The 24605-nt window shown below is 40.7% G+C and overlaps 1 protein-coding gene across 1 annotated transcript in view; it reads right to left on the reverse strand.

The window, feature by feature from the left end:
- Positions 1 to 20116, reverse strand: part of LOC146615428 (chemokine-like protein TAFA-2) — a 27703-nt gene extending 7587 nt beyond the window's left edge. The window contains exon 1 of the mRNA XM_085375884.1: positions 20014 to 20116. Within this exon, the coding sequence (XP_085232010.1) occupies positions 20014 to 20116 (103 nt within the window). The remainder of the gene's footprint in view (positions 1 to 20013) is intronic.
- Positions 20117 to 24605: the final 4489 nt, after the last annotated feature.

A 24605-nucleotide genomic window follows, 5' to 3' on the forward strand; every position in this document is an offset into this window, starting at 1 on the left:
AGCCAATTTCCAGATCACGCTCTATTGTCTGAATTATTTAGAGCCTGAGCTGCTCCATCCTCTTTTAATTGCATGTGACATTTTCATGAGGTGTCCTTCTGCTGAGATACACACTGCTGCCGCTGCGGTAAACAGTAAATCTGAAACGACTGCATGAAACTGGTCCTAACAGTCTATACTCGAGCAACTCAACTAAGCCTGGTTAATTTCATTTTCACTTCAGCGTGTTACGTCTGTGGACAGCAACAGTTTGGCTGCTGTAACAAGCAGCTCTAAAGGTGATAGAATCAGCTGCTTTTCTGAGACCGAATGATATTAAATCTGACAACACAAAAGCATCTGTTATCTTATTTGAGTTCAGAAAATATGACTTTTACTGAGGCTCTGATATTTGCTGCTCCATGTTTTTGGTTATCTAATCTCTACAAAGTGATAGGATCAAATATTTCACACATATTATACATGTTATCATCGGGCAAAAAAACCCACAATACTTAAAATACAAAAAGCAAAGAAACAACAACACAGGAAGAGCAAGGGGACGTCCTGTTTTTGATTATGCGTGTCTGCTCTATCCTCACCATCCTTTCTCAAATCACCAGGTAGGTAGCCATCCAAAAGTAGCGGGATGCTTACTGCAAATAAGAAAAAAAGATATGAAAGACAAACACACAGTAAGCTGAGCTGCTTTAGGTCTTTGTGCTGCCAGCGGCTACATACTGAGAAGCAATGGTGTTTCTGACTGGATTTAGAGTTCTTTTTGGATGCCTGCTCAGCGCACACTGCCAGCAGATACAGAGAAAAGCATTTCACTCAGGAATCATTCAGTCCTCCTCACACAGAGTCCATCTTTTAGCCTGCTGTGCTCCGCTTTGACAGAGAGGATCCCTCTGGCTCCGGATACACCACAGCTGCTGCTGCCGCGGTTATGTTTTTAGATTCGTCCTTCAAAATTTTATAGCACCAGCATCATGCCATGAAATTTAAATAACAGGATGCAGGGACTCCCTGATGGCTAAGCATGTCATGTAACTGCATCGTCCCCAGTCTGACTCTGGCTGGGGACTTTTGTTGCTTGTTGTAGCCTTTTCTCTTGTCCTATATGTCCTGTCTGCATCTCAACTGTGGTTCTATCCAAAAATGGCAAAAATGAAAACAGCCATGCATGAAAAACTAGACAAGCCTTTTTGAGAAGGACGCTGGAAACTATAAATATTTATGAGTGAGTACTCATAACTACTTATAGAGTAGGTAGTACTTCTTCTGTGAAGACATTAGTGGTGTGTGATACTGCATATTTTGGTATCAGTCAAATACCAAGTATATACTGTGATACTGACACAGACTCTTATCCTCTAAAGGCAGCGTATGCAGGGGAGAGTAGCACATTTTTCATTTCCAAACAACAACAATAATTTAACATAATTCATTTGGCTACATCCTGAACTTGGGGAACAGAAACAAAGTATTGATCCTGTCACACTAGTATCAATATGATACCAATACCAGCCTTGATATCAATACCTCGATCAATCTGCCCGCCTCTAGCAGACACATTGTTGGAATTGAGATAAGTGAGAGACGCAAGAGAATGTTGGTGTTCCAATTACAGCATAAAGAGAAATAAAGTTAGGTTATACTAACAGCAGGAATATTTCCAGGTTTTTTTAAGTTATGGCGAGCAAGGTAAGACCAAGAATGAGGAGGCTTTGGACCAAACCACACCAAACTGTCTACTTTAATGCTTATAGTTTAGTAAAATGTGACGTAGTCACCCAAAAACAGCTATAAACTAAGAAAATCACTGCATTTCAACCAAATCCCTGATTTATTTTTTTTTAACATAATGAAGTCATTTTTAATGCCTAAATCTAACCAGTTGATACATTTTGAATAAACAACATATTTTTAAAAAATGACAGTTAAAAATCTGTGATGTGTTTTAGTTGAATTGAGATGATTCTCCAGCAACTGCAACTCCAATCGCCAAAGTGGAAAATATTCATTTTTTCCAACATGAAATACTACAAACGAGCTGGGGCTGGTGCTGGATTGTGTTCTGGGATGCGAAACTAATTCAGAAACAGGACAAGACAATAAAAATCGTGTCCAGAATGATGAACCAATAGATAAGAGCCTGCATTGTCTATAATTCAGACAATACCTTATAATTACTGTATATTATTTAACCACTGTAAAGATCGAACCAACACATCGTCACGATGTACACTTGAGGACTGTTTATTGAAGCATCACACGTTTTTATGGTTTGGCACCATGTTCGCTAACTTTCCAGTTAGTCGTCTGCACACGCACACACACACTCCCCCCCCCCCCTCTCTGGTCTCCGGCTTTACTATATAAAAAGAGAAAAACCTCATTAGGCAAATCATCTCCACCTGTCCCTCCAGCCTTGGCTCCGCCCCCTTGAGCTCACTGCGCCACTCCTCCCCTGCAGCTGACCACACCTCCACCACAACCATATTTAGCCACATTTATAGTTACATATTAGAAGAACTATTTTATTTTATTTTTTTTAATGGAAAGCAGTGATTTTCTAAATGGAAAAATATCAACTGAACAAGTACAGATAAAAATAAAAAACAGTATTATTATTATTACTGAACCTATGCAAATGTTCTTACATGAATTTTTCTGATGTGAAAATTGTTAATTATATGAAACATTCACTTTCTTAACAGGAGTATCCCACAGACACATAGTACCTGCTAATATGTGCTAATTAACATAAAAATAAGATGCAATTTTACTCAAAAATGGAACATAGGCCAACTGGAGGGGCTAATGTGGCTGTAAACCACACAGCAAACCAGATTATTTGTCAGATAATTGTATTGAAAAAAATTCCCCAAAAGGCACAAACACAACAAACACTGCATGAGGTGGCTGAGATGACACCTAGCAGACGGCTGAGAGCCCATTTGACCTGCCTGTCAATGCAACCACGGCTATAGCAAACTATAATGCACGTCCTAACAAAATGAAGCAGGTAATTAAAAGAAAATCAACCCAGGTACATTTGTTATAACCAGAACAGGCTATAAAAGACAGCTTCTCCTGTAAATTTGTACACTGTACCAAAAATAGCTCAGAAAGGTTCAAATAAATTGAACGGCTCTATAAACCAAAACCTAAAGATATTACACCAGGGAGCTTAATAAAATAATAACTACAGATGGGCAGGATGGTTATGATCCATAGTCATTCACCACACCCACAGTCATTCTGATGACCTCTGTGGCAGCGGATGGACGAATGCGAATATGATCTTGATTTAAACTGAATTCAAATAGCAGCAGCGTTTCTGTTTCTCTCTGCGACTAAGATGGATGTGTGATCGACAGCTAACAGCTCAACATGCAGGCCACAGAAACATCTCTTTATGGTAAAATATCCAGGACTACGCTGGGTTTCATCCCCACACAGTGCAGTCCCTCCACATTTCCTCTTCTCTCTTAGATTAACGTCCCTGTCTGCACGAAAACTCCCGAAGCCAGGTAGTGTGACACTGTAGTCTGGGGAACGTGAGTGTCTCCATGAAAAACATCAAACCACACTCACTGTGTTCCCTCTGGGTCTTAATCAGCTCGCTAAGCTCGTCCATCTTATTGTCCAAGGACCTCACATTCCTCATGATAATCGCTGGAACAGCTCCAGCACTGAGAGCCGGTTGTTTCCTCCGTAGCACCTTTGGGATTACAGGCCTCGCTCTGGGCAAGTAGAACTGTCAATGTGATCGTAACAGGCAAAAAAAACAACTGCAAATGATGAAACTACCTACTTGCCAAACAAAACATAACAATTACACCTTTGCATAAAATATAACGAGGAAGAAGAATCTGTTTTAAAAAACACAGAAATATCTACATATCATACAATTTTGTAATATTATGGATGCCACAGAGCATTTTTCAAACTTTCTACCACTGTTACTGTTAACAAAGATGTGTAATGTTGCCCCAGCGGACTGTTTAGTACCAGTCCATTTCACTACATTTGTGTTTGAGGATAATCTAATGCAGAGCAAATCCAGTTACAAACAAACGCCTTCTGGCATTTTACATTACCTTGCAGGAAACCAAGACGATTATGTGCAGTAAAGATGGGAAGCACAATTGTTATTTTGGTTTACAAGATTTGGTTTATTTTAGTATTTTAAAGCAAAAAATATATATATATCAGCCAAAGGGAATTTTGGAAAATAAATCCCCCCAACTATATTAGTGAGAGAAAGCCAGAAATATGAACCCTGCTGGAAATTTCCAGAGGCAGAGTGAGCAGTCTGCTGCTTTGCAAAGCTAGTGAATCGTGCCTGTGGGGGTAAACACGACCCCCTGGTACAAAAACTCTGAAGCTAAAAAGAAAAAGAATTATGAATAATAAGGAACAATGTAAGTAAAAACGTTCATCAAGAATTTATAACAAAAATATATACACAATGTAAAGAAATGCATTTGACTGTATATTGTTTTATAGTAAACTTGAATGCATTTCCTCAGTGAAATTTGCAGTGTTGTAGAACAAAATTTCCGCGCTTCCTTCGATGAATCCACAGACTGGAAATGATACAGAGAGTCTGCTGATATCCATATGAGCCAACACTTCACCGTTTTTACCTTCGGTACAATATGCTCAGCATGCCACTGCGAAAACTGAGTCGCATGACACATTATTCCTCACATCTGGCGTGTTTAAGCCCAGAGGCTGATAGTTGCTCTCTTATGATTCTCTCACAACTCTGAGCTCTGAAACCCAGTGAGAACTAGATGTGCTCTCTGCCCTGCTGCTCCCACCATAGTATGTATACGCCAGTAAGACTGATCAATAATTGCACAGCTGACAGTGAATACGAGGCTCTAAATGCACCATAAAATTGTACGTGATAGTCAAAATTGACACATTTAAATTTCCTAAACTGTATCACTTAGTAGATTTTTCATCTTAAGATAAAATACAGTTAGGCTGTCCTCTGAATGGCTCCTAATAATGTGCTATTCATATACAGCCTTCCTCTTGGCATTCATTTCTATTCTCTGATGATTGTTCAAAGGATGTAGATCAGTACCAGTGACTAACATGTTTCTTATTAGGTGTCATCTAAGTGACATGAATTTAAACACATCCCATATCCAAAAGCTCTAATTTAATACTCCAATGAATTATTTAAAAAAAAAAAAAGATCAAATGTTTGAAATGAACTAAGACATTTTCTTTGGTGTATTTCTTTCTCCTTCAGTCTTTCACCTCTACCTTATCTCTGTCCTTTAAACTTTATGTCATTTCTTTTTCAAAGCACCCTTCTCTTACTGATCACAGTACAGTCACGAGTAGGAATGTAACCCATGACTCGTCTTTTCTGATTCTTGGCCCTTAGTCTTTATAATGCGTAACATGAAACATGTTCATAGGGCTGACCTCTGAAAATCACTGCTTTGAAGCCTTACTCAGAGATCCTCTATTTGTGTCCAGTCCTTTGAGCATTGATTTATCCACATGACATCATGCAATGTTCTCGTGGTCAACCAAAGAAAGAAGCCAATTTGCATGTGGAGCGATATTCTTGCTGCTGACTGACCCTTTCACTATAAAACACATCGCCTTGTTAGTGATGTGAGCATCAACAGCAACCTTAGCGGGTACTCCGTTCCAGCTTTATATGTATTTAGGCTCATAGACGCAGTCAAGATGACCAGCTGAAGTTCAAGTTTAGGCATCAAAGGTTTAGGGGAAAACAGTGGTCCCCAACCCCCGGGCCACGGACCGGTTTGGTGCCGGGCCGCTAGAGTTGAGGCTCGGGTGTGAAATTTATGGTTTTCAGGATTTTTATCGTTAACTCTGTTTCCCTGGGTCTTTCCCCGTGTGTTATGAATAATTGTTCTTTTTTGGTACCGGTACTGGTTTTATTTTGTTGTATTTATCCGCAACATGTTAAAGTTCGGTCCGTAAAAATATTGTCGGACATAAAGCGGTCCAAGCGCAAAAAAGGTTGGGGACCGCTGGGTTAGAACGCACCATTTCGCAACATAAAACACGCTGAAGGGAAAACTTTACCTACAATAAACTTTTCCAATATTTTCCTTGTTTGCTACGGTTATACATCCTCCGTCTCACTGCATCTATTTCAAACCGTAAGACACGCCTGTCGAACTCTATCGAGCTGCTCTATATGCTGAATGATTACGCTGAAGGGAATTCCCACACTCACACTGATTTTACAAAATACAAAAACAATCTGTCACTGTGACGGTAGCAGCTAACAGTCTCTGCTTGTGGCGGAGCAGTCAGGTCTTTCGATCACAAGATCATCTCCTACTCCATCTCCCAACTTTTGATGCTGCCCAAGCATTCGCTCCTTTAAGACGATCCTTTGAACCAAAGCTGTTTCCGTGTGGAGGGATGGGCATTTTTTCCCTCTCTGTGCACGACTGAAATTACTTTGCTTAAGAAGCTTTTATACATTGGTCTCTGGAGACGGAGAAACTGCAAATGCATCCCTGCTCTGTATCATTCATGAAGCTGTTGTGAATGATAATGCAATCATTGCTTTGCTCTATATGCTGCATTGTGTGCAGCCAGAAACACCGCCTCACGTAGAGAGAAAACACCTTTAACAATGAGCTCACCGAGTGCGATTCCCCCTTTGCAAACCTTCATAATGAGAAGAGGAAGTGTCGTTCTATTTATTGCTTTATTCGTAGCTGTTTTGAGCAGCGACACATGACGGGTTTTTTCACATGAGGCACAATCTTGCAACCATGTTCGCAAATCTGATTCAGGACACTGAACTCGATGCAAATGAGAATATGGTTTGTTTGTTATGTTTAATATGGGGGTCCAATAGTGTCTCCGAGTGTTAGTTACTGCTCTCTCAAGGGTGCAAGGAATGTTTTCCTTTCTTGGCAGGATGCTTGTTATCCAACATATAAATCTTTTTTATTACAAAGAGCAGAAAGTGCAAGGTGCAGAGCAAGCAACAATCTTTGATGCATACAACACAGAATGGAAGCCAGACATGGAGGTCATACCTCAGTGTAACATTTACAGTAGTACATACAGAAGGCACCTCAGATGCTATACTGCAAACTGAATCTTCACCTGTACCAGCTCAGTGCTACCTGAGTGCTGCTAACGTCTAAAAATACTGAGTATAAACCTTCAGAAATATTTCACTCCTCTCAGGTTCGAGTTCTACTTACCGACCTGTGTGCTTTGATTCTTGCTAAGTGGTTTCCCATTGTAGACACTGAAATTCAAGGCCAGCACAATTTGAAGGTCAGAATTTAAGCTCTCTACAACCCACTTGGGTGACCACAAGCACTGTTTGCCGAGATGGCAATGCAATATAAAAATTAGGTAGAGATGCCTTCCTACTGCTTTTCTGGTAAAAACTCTTCAAGTCCTACGGTTGTTTTTCACATAACTGATTGATTAGGTTTTAAGCTTTATTGAAGAGCAGCTCTTACAAAGCAAGCCTTAGTACATCAAGGTTATAGTCTGTGAATGCTTAGTGGCACATGGTATGTGGAATGTTTTTCTTGAGCTGTTTCTTAAAGGTTTTGCAAAATTTTATAATTTTAGTCTTTGCTTCAAACATTACACGTTTATCATATCATCTATTACTGTTAGTATCTACATATCAACACACAAAATCTTCTATTTATGCAAACATCTTGTATCAAGGAGACATGTCCAGCCTTTGTAACAGGTAAAAAAACTTGTACAGCATGATATGTTTAGCCCTGACTGTGGTCTAGCAACGCACATAACAGAAAGACCGTTATTTAGTTTTACCCAAGTAGTAGAAAGATTTGTGTCTATTCTAGTTCCATTGTCAAGCTAGCTAGCTAACAAGAAGAGAGTCTTTTTTTTAGGCAACAACATTACATGTGCTTGGCTTTACTTTGTGTCCATGTGTAATCTTCACTTTAAAAGAATTAAAATAAATGTGTTCATGCTGGCCAGATTATCTTTGAGTGCTTAGCATCACACTTTCTGGTGTTCCTAGCAGTCTTCCAGTTCTGCCCCTTTTTTTCAGTTCCTCGATGCTCTTTTCCTGCATGACATTTTTGTCTACCTGCATAGTTCACTTTGCTTGAATGCCCAGTTTCAGTATCCTACATTTGATAGCTCATCTCTGTGATTGTTACAAACACTGACCTGTTGGAATTCATGCACCACATAACTCGCGTAGCATATGCACAGTGTAGTGCACAGAAGTGTACTAACAATCAATCAATCAATCACCTTTATTTATAAAGCAAAACAACCACAGCTGACAGAAAGTGCTGTACATTGGAATCAAAAAAGAAAATTACATAAGATATAAATAAAAGCCAAATAAAAGAAAGAAAAAATAACAGAAGAATTATATTTCAAATACTGGTGGCTGTTTGGGGTCAGTCCTTTAGTCGCCTCACCAACCGCTGCTATAACAAATAGTTCCATGTTTGTTCCATGAACTGGTTAACTTGGATTGTCTGAGGCTGGAAGTTAGCGTAACCTAGCTAGCCCGGTTCAGCTCTGAGACCAGGCCTATGGGGGCGTCCACATCATAGGCTGCATCCTCCTGAGGACCAGACCTTCGCAGTCTACGTGGGCCGGAAGTGAGCAGCTGTGAAATGGGACGGTCTAGCCTTCAGTTTTGCATCAACAGCTGTCTCGGTAGAGTTTCATAAACTTGGCCATCTGCCCATTTCTATTGAAAATATAACAGGACACTGGAGTAAATTCTGTTTAATCAGTTTTCTATTTGACATTTATTCAGCTGTGTGAAAACTATAACTTTAATCTCAGCAAAACCAATTTACTCAGGAACAAATAAAACCGAAAACATCGGGGCACTTTTGCAAAAATGTGATGTCTTGATAAATCGAGCAGATATTTGAAGTTTACACAGTTACATTCTCACCTGAAAATATCTTAAAAGTTTATTTTGTGACCCAGGAAGAGTAAAAACTGGAGTTTGGCTGGGCCACGCTATGAATTCTGGGATATGGTGGGCCACAAAGGACACACCCGACCCATCCTTCAAATTCGGGGAAAAGGAGAACGCATTTGTCGGCTGCATTCGGAGGAGTCTCTGCCTACAAATGCGGCCTCAGGAGGATGCAGCCCATGAATTTGGACCCTATTTGTCTTTCAACTACATTCACTTCCTGGGGTCACAGTGTCGATAAGGTGCAGGAAATAGGTCAAGTTTATTTATATAGCCCATTTCCAAATAGTCCATGCTGCACAAAGTGCTTAACAATGTAGAATAATGCAGTAAAATATAGAAAAATAAATAAATAAATAAAATAACTAAAGGAAAACAACTAAAAAAAACAACTAAGGCTGTTAAAACCAAAATACTTGGTCAAAGTGTGACCATAAAAATGTGATCAAGTGTTTGTGCAGATCTAATATTTAAGGGTAGACTATTGCTCTGGGACCTGTCGCCACAAGACTTCAGTTTAGTCCGTGGAATGGATAACATTAGTTTTGAACTGGACCTCATGGTTTTCTCTAGAGCATAAATAAATAGGAGCTCAGACGGGTACGAAGGGGCTCGGCCGTTAAGTGCCTTAAAAACAAGGAGTAAGAGTTTAAATTGGATCCTGTAAGGAAGTCAGTGTAGAGATGCTAAAACTGGGGTAATATGATCTTACTGTTTAGTGCCAGTTAGCAGACGAGCAGCTGCATTTTGGACCAGCTGCAGACGATAAAGAGTAAAGTACAAAGAATTGCAGCAGTCCAGTCTGCAAGTAATAAAAAGATGAATAACACGTTCAAAGACATTAGCTGGAAGGTATGGCTTTACCTTAGCTAGCTGTCTTAAATGAAAAAGGCTGGATTGGACTACTGCTGTCACCTGCCCACATAGTTTGAAGGAACCATCGAGGGTTTTTTTCTTACAATAGGAAGATAATGGGCCTAGAGCACTGTCAATGTGATTATTAACGAAATTACCAAAATGACAACCCCTGTTTTGTTTTCATTTAATTTAAAAGAAATGACCTCTGGACCAAACCAGGAAGCCATCTCCATGGTATAAAGCTAACACACCATTGGCTTAGCTTCCTATATACCATGCAGACAGGAAAGTTTTAACAGCTCCCTTCAGACTTATACAAAGCACCTCCTTTATTTAACGTAAGATGCATCACTGCAAGTTCTGTGGTTGTTTTGATGCATACACATATTTACATTTACTATCAGAAGACACAAAAGGCACAGGAGGAAAAACAAATAGCAACGCATTTAGAATCAATGTACAGTCGATTATTGTAGATGCTATTTAAAATAAATCAGATGTCCCCATGACTTTAGATCCAAGCCATCCTGTCTGACTCCTATCTCTGCTCAATAAGGCACAAGCACAAAGGTGAACGGAGTGACCAGAGACACTTATTAAGTTTGTGTTGTAAACATCCACTGTTGTAAAGGACAGACTCCTCTGTAGCAAGCTGGCTTGACAGGAGAGTGCAAAGGCAAACCTTCTTTTTAAGAAATCAGAGCAGAAAATAAACCAAATTTGCATAACTGTCAGAGAGCAGCACGTTTGATGGCGCAGCCATGATCCTGTCTTTGCTGACACAAACTGGTTATCTAAAGAAGCAAAACCTCATGTCTGTGCATTATTAAAATAGTTTTTCATCTTGTTGAAATGAAATAAATTTGTCCCTCTTGCCAGCAAGTGAGCTTAGGTCCCTCCTTCTTCCAGAAGCCAGAACATGTCTCTATTGGACATGTTCTGGCATCATTTTATCTCTTAAATGATAACAGGTTTACAGCGATACAAATAACACTCAGGGGAAATTAGTGGGCGGCGGTGGCTATCCGGGTGAAATGGAGCACGTGCGAGATTATTCTGATCTTCTTCCTGCTGAAATGATGAGCGCCTTGAATGGGGGATGGCTGCCAATCAAAGCCACTCACATCAAAGCGCTGCACTCCCAGTGTAATTGGTGGACAAAGAGGAGAGAGGTGTGTGCAATTTCTGTCATGCTCACGAATGGACATCCTGTCTGGCAGCAGAACTGCCTGCATACCACCAATTACCTGAGGCTGTGCATTGTCAGTGGGACTCCCAGTGATGAAACATGTGGGTTGGTCTTTGCTTGTAATGTTGCTGAGTTGCCATAATTGATCTCTGTGGGTTTACTGGTGACGACTCAACAACACTTTTAATTAGGCAATGGGAGACGAGTTTGACTCATACCACCAAAGTAGCCGTTTCAATCCAATTACCACTGTGAAATTTTATTTGTGATGCAGAATGGTGACAAATTCCTTTCGTAACATCTTGCATGAGAAGTGGCAGCCTATGTGGCAGCTCTCCTCAGTGCATTTGTTCTGTGTGCCGCTTTGCATTTGTCACTCTGTTTTGGGAGAATCGCACAAGCCTCCGCGGGTCTCAGTAGCTCCCAGAGAGCTGAGTGAATGGATGGAACGGCACTAACCAAACTTATAGAGAGAGGAAAGTTGTTTATGTCTTGGCATGGGGAGATGCATTATGTTGAGCCTCTTTAGGCCACTTGATTAATCAGACAGAGCACATGATGTGACTGAGACACCTAATAAAAACCTCTGTCTCTGCATCAGATCTGACATTTGCTGAACCTGCTCCAGAAGGACATGAAATGAGTGACTTTGTTATTCTGCTAGTTTCTTATATTAATATTTCAGTTAAAAGAGAGGAAGCCCAGAACTAGAAGACTTGTACAGTGTTCTGTGCCGCGGATCAGCCCTGATGACGTTTTCATTGTGTGGTCAAGTTACTTGAAAAAAGTAATTAGTTACTGACAGAGGCGGAGCCAGACATTTGAGACACCCGGGGCTTAGCCCTAAAGGGTAGTATGCATGTGGGATTTTTTATTTTTTTTTGGGGGGGGGGGGGGGTTAGAAATGACTGAAAGATTAATAGGCTCTGTTTTGAGTTTTGTTCAAAAAAGAATGACTTCATATAGGGAAAAATATATATCACATATGCAGGACACCTTAAACTAGTTTTTTAATTAAGCAGCAAGGCAGAACAAAGTCGGGCTGTATCAAGACACGAGGACTAAACCCCAATTCAACCAGACCCAGAACTGATCCAGAATTAAAACAGGACTACAAGAGTTCAAAACCAGGACTACTGAGGACTTAACCAAGACAGAACCAGAATCAGAACTAGATGATCGTAGCACTAAAAATCATCATAGACCTGCACTACACTTATTTTTTAATTCTACCAAAGTACAATATTTAGATTGAGAAAAGTTTATATAATTATTTAGCCTTGTTGTGCAAACAAGCCTGCATAACTTAATAAATGTAGAATTTGAAAAATAGTATACCTAAAAAGAAACACTAGGTACGAGATACATGAGGACCTATGATACGGTGATACTTTTGGTAAACAACCATTTGACTAACATGTGTCTCACCTGCTCTTGTTCATCTCTGTTCTGTCCTCATTCTCCATCTCCCTCTCTGCTCCTCTCTCTCCCTCTTTGTGCTGACAATCATCAAATATACAGTTGAAACCAGATATTTACAAACTCTTCAGATCAAAACACAAACACTTTTTTAATTGTAAGATCAAATCAGACTAAATGTTTATTTTTTAGATAAATATAAAAAACATATTTGTTAACTTTAAGAGTAAAGAGAGAAACTGTCTGTATTTCTTAATTGCAAATGGCACCAAATTGTATTCAAACTTGAGCCACATTTATGGAGCTCCACAGTTCTTTTCCTGGTGTTTTGGTTGATATCTTTTAATTTTCCCATGTCAAAGAAACAGGCTCTGTGTTTTGCCTTATATGCATCCACAGCTGTGCCACCAATTTACTCACATGGACTCTACTAACCTATCAGAAGCTTCTTGAGCTCAGAATGGAATCGTCTGGAGTTTCTTATTAATTAACAAACTTAGTGTATATGTACTCCTAAATTTGATCAAAGTGATAAAAAAACAGAAAGCTCTGTCTCTCTTTATTCTGACATTTAACTAATTCAAAAGATATTTCAATATTTATCTAAAACAAAAGTTTACTCTAAATTGATGTTTTACAGTAAAAATGTTTTATGTTTTCTCCCTAAAGTGTAAATATCTGGTTACAAATGTGAATATCCTGCTGTGTACTGAAATCCCTCTTGTTTTGCATAGAAATATACTGAACAACATACAAAGCATAATATATAAAATAACATTTACCTGAGTTTTTTCTTTGAAAGAACCCTCTAATGTCCATTCTTATGTTTCAGTACATAACTGAAACCGATTTAGTCGGGGAGGGTAAGAACTGAAAATATGTTGATTCACTTGAAGAGCAAGTAACGTAATATTGGTCAAGTGATCAGTTTGATATCAATCTTTCGTGATGCACCGTCATATTTACATTATTTGTACGGTATGAATGATTTGCTTTGGTACCCAGGGGCCCGTTCTTCATACGTCGCTTACTACATCCAAGATCAAATGAAACATCCAAGACCAAACCATCGCGCTAACCGTGAGCTCGCTAATCCGGTTCTCCGAACACACCTGCTGTTGACGATCAGTACAGCTGGATGAAGTAATGTGAGATCACTGGGTGTCGTAAAAGGGGCTACGCATCGATAGTAGAAACATTGATCGGCAACCCTCTGATTGGTCGGCGAAAATGTCGAAGGAGCGCGCTCGGTATTCTTCGGCAGCAGAGCAAGAACTCTTGAGTGAGGGATTTCAGGAGTTTCAAAGTTTAATCAGAACGCAAGGGAACACTGCAAAGGCTGCAAAAGCAAGGAGAGAGGGCTGGCAGAAAGTTGCTGACAAATTAAACTCGTAAGTAATTTAATAATAACAATAATAATGGAGTGGATTTGTATAGCGCTTTTCAAGGCACCCAAAGCGCTTTACAATGCCACTATTCATTCACTCTCACATTCACACACTGGTGGAGGCAGCTACGGTTGTAGCCACAGCTGCCCTGGGGCAGACTGACAGAAGCCAGGCTGCCATATCGCGCCATCGGCCCCTCTGGCCAACACCAGTAGGCGGTAGGGTAGATTTATTATATTACACTATATTATCCAATAATATATTACATTATATTATATTATGTTATATTATATCCCCTTACACATTAGAGCCACAACAGGACCCACTAGAACATGGGAACAAGTAAAAGTGAAATATAAGAATATTCTACAGAATGGTAATATTTATCACTTATATTGCTTTTAGTCTCTTGGAAAGAGACCCTGGAATAATCTGTTTGTTTGTTCATAACAGCAACCAAGAAAAGGGCAGAGCAAAAAAAAGACAGGTGGTGGTCCTGCACCCCCTCGTCAACAAGTTGGTTAAGTAAATAATACCCTCACGGGAATATCGATATCTCTCAATGAGCACACTGTCGCGCTGAGCTAAAGGATCCTGTCTATCCCGCAATATACGCTGAATTCTGAGGACTCTCCTTATCAATCTTGCACCTTCCGCAATGGGTGGCTCGCGTATACGGACAGGACATGGCTGCGACAGGCTTCCCAAATCCACCTTCGCTTTTATAGCCGTGGTCTCTCATCTTGTTTACACGAAGTAATTTACAATTACTACTCTGACATATGAATTACATCTGTAATAATCACATACATGTAATAGAATGTTAATAGTACATTTCCCTTTTTTAGGAAATGACCTGTATGTATCTGTATGAAATCAATAGAAGGATCAGGTGCTGCATTATCTTTAGTTACATTGATGTTATTTATTTATGGTGAAACAGTGGTGGAATATCGCTGTTGCTTTCGTATAAATGAAGCGGACATACCTGCGTGGCCGCGATCTAATCCTGTTTACATAAAGTAAACCTGCTCCCGAGCAGGTTTAAGCTTACGGCTCTGTTGCTATGGCAGCAAGTCCCGGATGAGCTTCGGGGAACCGAACGATCCAAGATCACGCAAAATCGTCAACAATCTAATCCAGCTAACCTACTTAGTGAGGTACGAAGAACAGGCCCCTGGGCCCTATTTCAGGAAGCCGGTTTAGTGCAAACTCTGAGTAAGTAAACCCTGAGTTAACGAAAACTCTGGGTTGTCGGTTTCACAAAGCGAGTTTAGATTAATTCTGAGTGAGTTACTATGACGACACACTCCGTGAAGCTAACCTGCCCCCTAGCAGGTTTACTTCAACTAACCCTAACTTTCTCCGCCTCTTTGTCGGAAACCTGACTGTAGGAAGTGTCAGACATGGCGTGCTCCTTCCTTGAAGAGCCAGTAGATGTTGAAGCCCAAATTCTCCGCAGAGCTCTCCGCCAGGAGAGAGTGATCAGAGCGCGTTCGGACATTTTATCATTTCCTGATGATTTTCTGTGCGAACGTTACCGTTTTTCAGCACAATCTATAATTTATTTTAATAACATCCTCAGGCCATATATTACGCATGTGACACATCGCGGACATTCTCTCAGTTCATTACATATTATTTGTATTGCACTTCGGTTTCTTGCAAACGGGAGCTTTCTGTATAATATTGGTGACGCTGAGCACGTTTCCAAGGCTACCGTCTGTCGGGCAGTCAGGAATGTTACAGTTGCACTGAAACGTCTCCTGTACTCGTTTGTGGTGTTCCCCGGTCATAGACCCACAAGATTTATCAAAGAGGGATGCCACAAAATTGCAGGTATCAGGATGAACAAAACTTAATACATGATGTGGTGATACTTGGACTACTACTTAAATTTTACATTTATTTTCAGGGTTCCCAGGCGTGATTGGCTGTATAGATGGCACTCACATTCCAATCATTGCTCCTTCAGTAAATGAAGGAGACTATGTGAACAGGAAGTCTTTCCACAGCATTAATGTACAGGTACATAGTTCCCTGTAGCATTTCAAACTAACAAATTATTTCATTATAGTAATGGATGCTAATTTGTGTTCTCTGCACTGTGAAGATCATATGTGATGCTGCCAACATTATCACAAATGTGGAAGCCAACTGCTCAGCCTCTGTGAGTGGTGGTGGTGGTGGAGGACCCCCACCTGTTTTTCGGGCCTCCGCTTTTTTTCTGTTGGCTATAACGGGGTCACATTTGAGCATACAGAGTAAGCAAATATGTACTTGTAATGTGCTCAGATAATTTCAATAAGTGCTTACAGAAAGAAAATTAATGTAGAATCTAACTGCAATTGATTTATATAGTACAAACAGACCAAGCACTATGGCTCATAATACAATTACACCTTACCTGTTTGGACTATATTTTTATATTTCATTTTTACTTGCTGCCAGGAACGTTTGGGGCCTGTTGGGTTGCACCTGCGCTCACATCACATCACAAAATAAAATGTATAAAATAAAAAATAAAATATAATATAATAAAATGGCAGCACGGTGGCACGGTGGTTAGCACTGTTGCCGCACAGCAAGAAGGTCCTGAGTTCAATTCCACCATCAGGCCGGGGTCTTTCTGTGTGGAGTTTGCATGTTCTCCCCGTGTTTGCGTGGGTTCTCTCCGGGTACTCCGGCTTCCTCCCACCGTCCAAAGACATGCAGCTTGTGGGGATAGGTTAATTGGATAATTCAAATTGCCACTAGGTGTGAATGGTTGTCTGTCCCTATGTGTTAGCCCTGCGACAGACTGGCGACCTGTCCAGGTTGTACCCCGCCTTTCGCCCTATGACAGCTGGGATAGGCTCCAGCGCCCCCCGCGACCCTGAAAAGGATAAGCGGAAGCGAATGGATGGATGGATAATAAAATAACGTGTTAAATGGGTGGAAATCCCTAGATCAATGTTTAAATTAACACTCACGCATTGACTCTGTCGGCTATGTTTTGCCATGCATGCTCCCTTTCTTTTGCAGCTGAGGCTGTGTTACTTTTTTTCCGCAAAATTTGCATGTTATCGGCATATGCTGCCATCAGAATTTCGGCCTCAAGCGCTGTAAAATACATTGACCGCGCCTTCTTTCCCTCCGTCTCCATGGTGACTCGCTTAATCTGTGCTCCACTAATCAGGGCTTTATGTATCCTCGTGCGCGCGCTTAACTTGGGGTTAAAGCAACTCCGCGTTGACTGAACTAATTGTTATCAGCCTTTCTGGAACCGAATATTCCGAGTTGGACAGTTCGGGGTTACTCAACCCTGAGTATCGTTTTTCACTCTGAGTTTTCTAAACCGGCTTCCTGAAATAGGGCCCTGGTCAAACTTAAGCTCTCCTTAGTATGGCTGGCTCCGTTTCTCCAACAGCGCACTCACAGGCGGCAGCTGCCCCGCCCCCTCGCTCAGTCGCTTAGTGCCTGAGCTCGGATCATACCAATATCAGGGGGGACTTTTTGTTTTATACAGTTGTCAGCCAGACATCTAACTATGAAAAAATTACACTCCAAAAGACCCCGGGCTTCTGACAAAACAACCCGGGCTTAAGCCCAGTAAGCCACCCCCACGCTCCGCCCCTGGTTACTGATTACTTCTCCAAAAAAGTAATCCTGTTACTTTACTGATTAGTTATTTTCAAAAGTAATTAGTTACTTCGTTACTTTTTAAAACATGATACACAACCTGGATACATAATAAAGAAATAGACCTTTCAGCCCAATTCTATTTTTTCTGTATAATCCATCATAAAACTGAATCAAATGGAAAAAGTCTGTTTTTAAAACCTGTTTCATTATTTTTAATCTTTTAACTTTATGCAAAAATTAAATCATATGCAACAGTCTTTGACTTAAAGAAATTGTTGAACATTTAAACCAATTTTCTGCATATTCTAGCATATTTAAAAAAATATTTTTTGTGTTCACACTCTTTCAAACAGATGCACGTAAAACACAGCAGAAAATAAAATAAATCAAAGATTCAGCAGCTCTGAGTCCTGTCGCTCTTAAATCTGTTGTCACCTGTTTAGCAGGAGTGGGGCGGGTGGAGGTTTGCCCACAGTGGTCATGTCAGTGGGGGGATCCAGGGGTTTCTCTGTGAATGTCACATTCCCGTGGCAGCGTGCTCGCTGCTCGCTCAGATTTGAAGTCTAATTTTTCACTTTAGAAAGAAGTTTTCCTCCCACACAGAGTGCACAGCGGACGCTAATGTTTTTGTCACTTTTACAGAATCAAAGTAATGTGAGTATTTCCAAGCTTTAAACGCTTCACGGTTGTACTCTCTCCCACACTCCATATCTGCACACGTCTGTTACCACAGACGTCGCACGTGCTTACGTCACAGTCATGACTCATGAGACACTCTCACAAACAAAATCACCGTTTAGTAACGCAGCGTGCTTACGGGAAAGTAACAGTAATCTAATTACCTTGAGTAAGTAATCCCTTACTTTACCCGTTACTTGACAAAAGTAATCGGATTACAGTAACACATTACTTGTATTAGAGCTGTAAGCTGTAAGAACAAAAAACTTTGTGCCTTGAACCTCCAAGGACACCGGGACTCGAGCAGGTGTGAAGATCAAAAGGTTGCATTTTGGAGCATTAAGTAAGACCTGAATGTAAACGGTCACGTCTTGGATTTTGTCTGAGCTACCGCTGTCTCACTGATGCACACATTGTGTTCTTTGTACAGGTTATAGCAATAGTGAGATGGGTCACTCATAGCTCGCTGATATATAAGCACTTGCAGTGAGTCCCTTGGCATTATTGGTATAAACCCACTGCCATTTTTCCACTGTGGTATAGCAGCATGTTTTAACCCAAACATGCTGTGGCAATCTGTTTCTAAACCCAACCAAATAGTTTCAGAGCTTGAACCTGAGCAGCGAATCCAGTGACGTAAGCAAAACAGATCACTGAGCAAAAACACAAAGTTACCAACTGGGACACAAACCAGACTCCTTGCTGATAATCTTTTGACTTACTCGACTGGTAATCAACATGTTTCCTGACACGGCCTTTGCCCTGTTATCTCTTCATACACCTCCATTTTTACAACCAGAGGATAAAAGCATCAACATAAAGGACAGCTTAAAATGCCGACACAACCTACAGAACATCAGTGTTTGAGAGCCGAGGTAGAGAATCCACTGGCCCTGTTGCTTCAGGACATACAGCACTGATGAAAGCAATTTAAAGCACAGTGTTGCCACTATTCAAGACTTACTGTCAAAAAACCCAAACTTAACAATTTGCTTAGATGTTATTAAGATGCATAACTGCATCAGTTACTAATGGTCAGTCCAGTTATTCGTGCTGCTGCTGCAGCGGACACTCCTGGTCTGGCTTGCACCACAGTAATGGCAGCATTGCTACATGGTGGAGCAGACCAGATTTATATTGAAAATAAACACCACACCAGAGCGTTTGCTTGCTCTCTCTCTCCCTGGTCCTGTTGGTTGTGCTGCCACATACATCATAATTTTGTAAATCACTGAGCTAAACATGGAAGCTACTCAAATTCAGTTTATTAGTTAGCTTTTGTGTTTTTTAATATATATATATTACAATTGCTTGCTCCCACTCCAGTCCAAAATGAGTCTTTCTTCATGAGCAGAATCTTCTACTTCTGCCACTGGCGTTCATTTACAGAGGGAAGGTCTCGCTGTCTAATCAGCCTAAAAATTCATACAGTTCATAGAAAGTTAACGCCTCCAGGTCACAAACACAAACTGAGAATGATTTCAGTGAAGTGATAGAAATCTCATGTCCAACATGACCCTAACCCTAACCCATATTTATAGAGTTTAGCTTTTTGAGTGAGGGACAATGATAAGAAAGCAATGTTACACAGCTGGTGTTATTCTAAACAGATTATTCTGCATTCATCTCAAATTGTTGGTGAAAATACTTTTTGCTTGCTGGTTTGCACTGTGGCACTAAATCAGACAGTCAATGAGCAGCCTTAGTCTTTAATACTATGAAGGAAAGAAACAGTAAAAATATATGATTTTTATGAATATATTCTTTAAAAAAGAATATATTACTGACTGGGTCATAATTGTTTTCAAAGTCCAGACCAGTGATACCCAGAAGCAGTTCAGCACTACAGCCCACCACTGAAAACTTAAGAAGCAAAGTAAAAGCTGCTTTTGTTTCCTCACCTGTTGTTGCTTCTGCTGGTACAGACATCTCCCAGACGCTCATGACAAGCACCATTAGAAGTAGAGCTCCTTTGCTTCCAATCTGCGGGTATGGCTCACTCATCCTTGATAAAGAGGCGAGAGGAGAGGAGTGTTACCACAAATAACTCATTTATGATAGCTGCAGTTTGAAGCAATTTGAGGTGAAACCAGAAACACTATTTATAGCTATACAGAGATAAAGTTTACATCTAAATGATTCAGAGAAAGCTTGGGAGAAGGTGCTGTGACCAAACGAAACCAAAATCCAGCTCTTTCAAAATCATGAGTATGACCCAAGCAACACCATCCCCACGGTGAAACAAGGAGGCGGCAACATTATGCTGTGGTGTTCCTGCTAAGGACCAAGTAACGATTCCACTGCAATGAGGGGAAGATCGACCAGACCTCAGTCCTGCAGAAAATCTGTGGAGGGAGCTGAAGCTGCCAAGTTTCAGCCTAGAAATCAAAAGGATTTAGAGAGTTTCTGTAAAGAGGAGTGGTTCAAAGAGATGTGAGCAACTATTCTTTGTAAGTGAGCAGATTAATAAATTCAGCAGGAAATTAAATAATTATTTCCCCCAAGGATGAAAGATGGCTAGATAGACATCATTAACTCACATTAAGCCCCCGGTTTATTTGCATTTACCAAACAAAAGCATCTATTATCATCTGTGTCAGCCTCTCCTCCTTTTTTTTCCATCCCTTCGCTCGCCTGAATGCATGTTTGCTCGTATAAAGCAGGGATAGAGGCTCTTATCCTCCTCCTTGCTTCTCAAAACAAACTACAGCTGTGAATGCACCCCCAGATCACTATCTCCAAATTCTCTCTTTCTTCCCCTGCGGCTCCCCTCGTGCTCAACCGAACACGAGGTGAAGGCTCTCTGCTGCCCCAACAGGCTTCAGCAAGCCTCTGTAGGCTCTACAGCAGAGCGGAGAGCGGGCAGGTCGCAGTGGCTATTCCATCCCTCCGCAGTGCCTTTTTCTCTGCACTCCCTCTCCCTAATGAAGTGTGGTGGAGCCAAGGCCACACTGCATAAACCGTCTGGCACAGTGTGTTATCACCGACAGACAATGATCAAATTTCAAACGGGGGATGCGGGAGTGGTTCGGTAATTACTGGAAGGGGCATAGTATCGTATGGCGGGAGGGGACAAAGTTACAAGCTGCGTTTATGCCTTATTTACCACCTCCCGCCTCTTATCTGGCTGCCGCATTGACATATAGATTGGCTAAACCTCATTGGGGATCTCAGATTATTTGTGTAATTAAGTTTATTTTTGCAAAGCAAACATGACCTTTTAGCAAGGTTTTGTTAGAGCGCTCAGTGTCACACAGGAATTAGTATTGAGTTGTGTTGCTCCAGCAATAAAGAACAGGCAGAACTCACATGTTTAATGTGCCCTTTAAAGATATAAATAGCTGCCTGTTATCTGGACATGTAGGCGATAGCAGTGTATGGAAGGGGAAGTCTTAAATAATCGCTGAAGATTTATTTATTTATTAATTTTGACATGGCTTCATTTAATGAAATTTGACTTAAAGGTCATGAATAATTTCTACATCACATTTTCCCTGCTTTAAAAAAAAGCTAAATATTTTTGGGAAATACTAATTGCTACCCAAAGCCATCACAGTGACAGCGAGACTACAGGAGGTCACCGAGAGCGAAGAAGTTATTTGAAGCGCCGCGGCTTGATTATGTCATTCCTTTCAGGTTTTTATAGGGATTAAACAAGATGCATCATGTTAATTTGTGAATTTCAGATGGTAAGTACCATCCAACTCTCGACAAAGGAAAGAGGCAGGAAAGAGCAAAGATGGGGGAATAATTCCAGTAATCTTAAAATAACCCAGATAACTCAATCTGAAAGACTCAAAGCAACGAGCGCACACATAGCTGAGATGTGACAGAGCAAAGAGACAAGCAGTTGCATGCAGTGGACGCAATAAAGCGTGGGTCTTTGACTTTTGATTCCCAAGTCCTCAAACTAACGATCAAAGCGGTCACTTGTTCCTACAATCTGATACAACCAACGTTAGTGAGATACAGGCACGAGTACTCGAAAAAAATGATATGTGGCATTTAATGAGATAGTAGAAGTGTAGAAGGCTAATCGCTCAGCTACAGGGCTCATTCATATTCTTCAAAGGGATTCTGATCATGAACCATAATGTTGTAACCACTAAAAGTAGCTGTGACACTGTGAAACGATGGTATGAGCTCCTGTAGAAACCATAAGTCTGTGTGATGTCAACCTTACTTTAACAAAAACATGTTTCACTCACAGTGTCACAGAAAAGAATGACTCTACCCACAGTCCTAACATAAGGCAGCAAAGTGTCTCATTGAAAGAAAGAAGGTGTACTTTATTGATCCCCGTGGGGAAATTCCTCTCTGCATTTAACCCATTCACTCAGTGAAGCAGTGGGCAGCCATTGGGCGCTCGGGGAGCAGTGTGTGGGGACAGTACCTTGCTCAGGGGTACCTCAGGGTAGCTGTTCAGGGGAATCGAACCCCCGACCTTCCGATCATGGGGCCACCACTCTACCTACTGAGCTATCCCTGCCCCGATTGGTGGAAGTTGCTGTCGCCATGGAAATGTCAGGTTTCTTAGTCAGTGCTAAACTTTAGAAACCGCTTGAGCAGGCACAAACGCTACACACAAACTACCATTATACATTATTATATATCGTTAGCTTCATAGCATAAGTGCCTAAGTCATTGACTTAGTCAAATGACTTAGGCAATTATGCTATGAAGCTAACGATATGTATAATCTAATGCAGCGGTCCCCAACCGTTTTTGCGCCACGGACCAGTTTGTGCCCGACAATATTTTCACGGACCGGCCTTTAAGGTGTCACGGATAAATACAACAAAATAAAACTAGTACCGGTACCGAAAAAAAGAAGATTTATTCATAACACACGTGAAAAGACCCAGGAAAACCGAGTTAACGATAAAAACGATGACAAAATAACGCTGAAAACCGATAAAAACCCTGAAAACCATACATTTCACACCTGTGCCTCAACTCTCGCGGCCCGGTACCAAACGACTCACGGACCAATATACTGCTGTTAACAGCATAAATGTTAAGTTAAGCTAATTCCAAAACGTTCCAAAGGTCACTTGCTGTAGATTCTGGAATTTTCAGCAGTTTATTATTATGAGTAGTTCCTCTAATTTTAGGAGTAATTATGTATGCATTGTTGTACCTCTGACTTTATTTTCTGATCCAAATCCAGGCTTTGAATCAGTATTTGGCTCATAAACCACCTTGTAGCTATTGACATTTCAGAAAATCCCTATATTCTTAAATAAAGAATATAGGGATTTTCTGAAATGTCAATAGAGAAAATGAATGAGAAAGTCATTTCAGAAGCACAGGCCTTAATAAAATGGCTTGTGCCCTATAGGCAGGGGTGCACATAAGTGGTCCACAGGTGCGCATTCGCTGTCAAAATAAAAGACGCGCACCAAATAAGAAGTTGCAACATTTGCATACATAAGATTTTCTGGAGGAGGACAGACATTTGTTTAGAACTCTTAAAGATGTCGAAGAAGCTCCTTTAAGCAATTACTTTGGTGTTCCTCCACCTCCAAAGAAATGTCAGGAGTCCGAACCGCAAAAGAAGCGTGTATTCTCGGAAAAGGGGTTGCAGGAGGTGAGCTGGTTTCAAACAAATGATGAACGCACAGAGATGTGGTGCAGAATATGCTGTGAAAATCCCACTCTAGAGGACAAAAACATTGCCTTTTATATGTACGCAAATGTGCGTTGCAACTTCTTATCTGGTCTTTTATTTTGACAGCGAATGCGCACCTGCGGACCACTTATGTGCACCCCTGCCTATAGGGTAGCTGTAACAGAAGACAACAGAAAAGGTAAAGAAACGCAAAATTTGTGCAAATATTTTGCGCACTAAAAATATTTCACAGACAAATTTTGTGTATATATACATTACATAAAAGGTTTGCATCCAAAAATTTGGCATTTAATGTCATTTTTTTCTCAGCACTTTCAGGGTGTAGGGGCCTTTAGAAGCACATCATGGTGTGGATTCCAACACATCCACTAGAAACTTCTAGCTTATCCAGGTGCAGAGCTTCCTTCCCATCTAACATAACTATAGGTCCAAATAGCAGCTTGTGCAAACAACCCCTGGTATCATTTTATGAGGAGAGTGGTTTATGAGGAGAGTGGTCTATCTGTGTGATAAAGTGTGTTTTTTGGATTGTCATTTCCCATCTTGCCTTGCTTCAATTAGATCTCCTTTGTTTCCCAGGACACTTGCTGTGCATGCCAGAAATATCATTAAGCCACTTATCCACAAGAGGAGGGATAATGCAGCGCAAACACTAAATGGACCCAAGGTGATCCTTTATTTTCATAATATATTTTTTTCCACCACTATTAAAGCCACGATTGCCAGTATCATGGCATTTAACAGTGTTTTCAGTGTAGCTACAGAGCGATTGTGAGGAAGGAAATTCACTGAGCGTGATATCCAGGTAATGCACCAGTGTCTGCATTTTCTCAAATGGACCTCGATTGTACGCCCAGATAC

The sequence above is a fragment of the Diplotaxodon limnothrissa genome, linkage group LG17 (assembly GCF_057381915.1).
Source record: "Diplotaxodon limnothrissa isolate DT_005_m linkage group LG17, D_limnothrissa_male_GT1.1, whole genome shotgun sequence".
NCBI lineage: Eukaryota > Metazoa > Chordata > Actinopteri > Cichliformes > Cichlidae > Diplotaxodon > Diplotaxodon limnothrissa.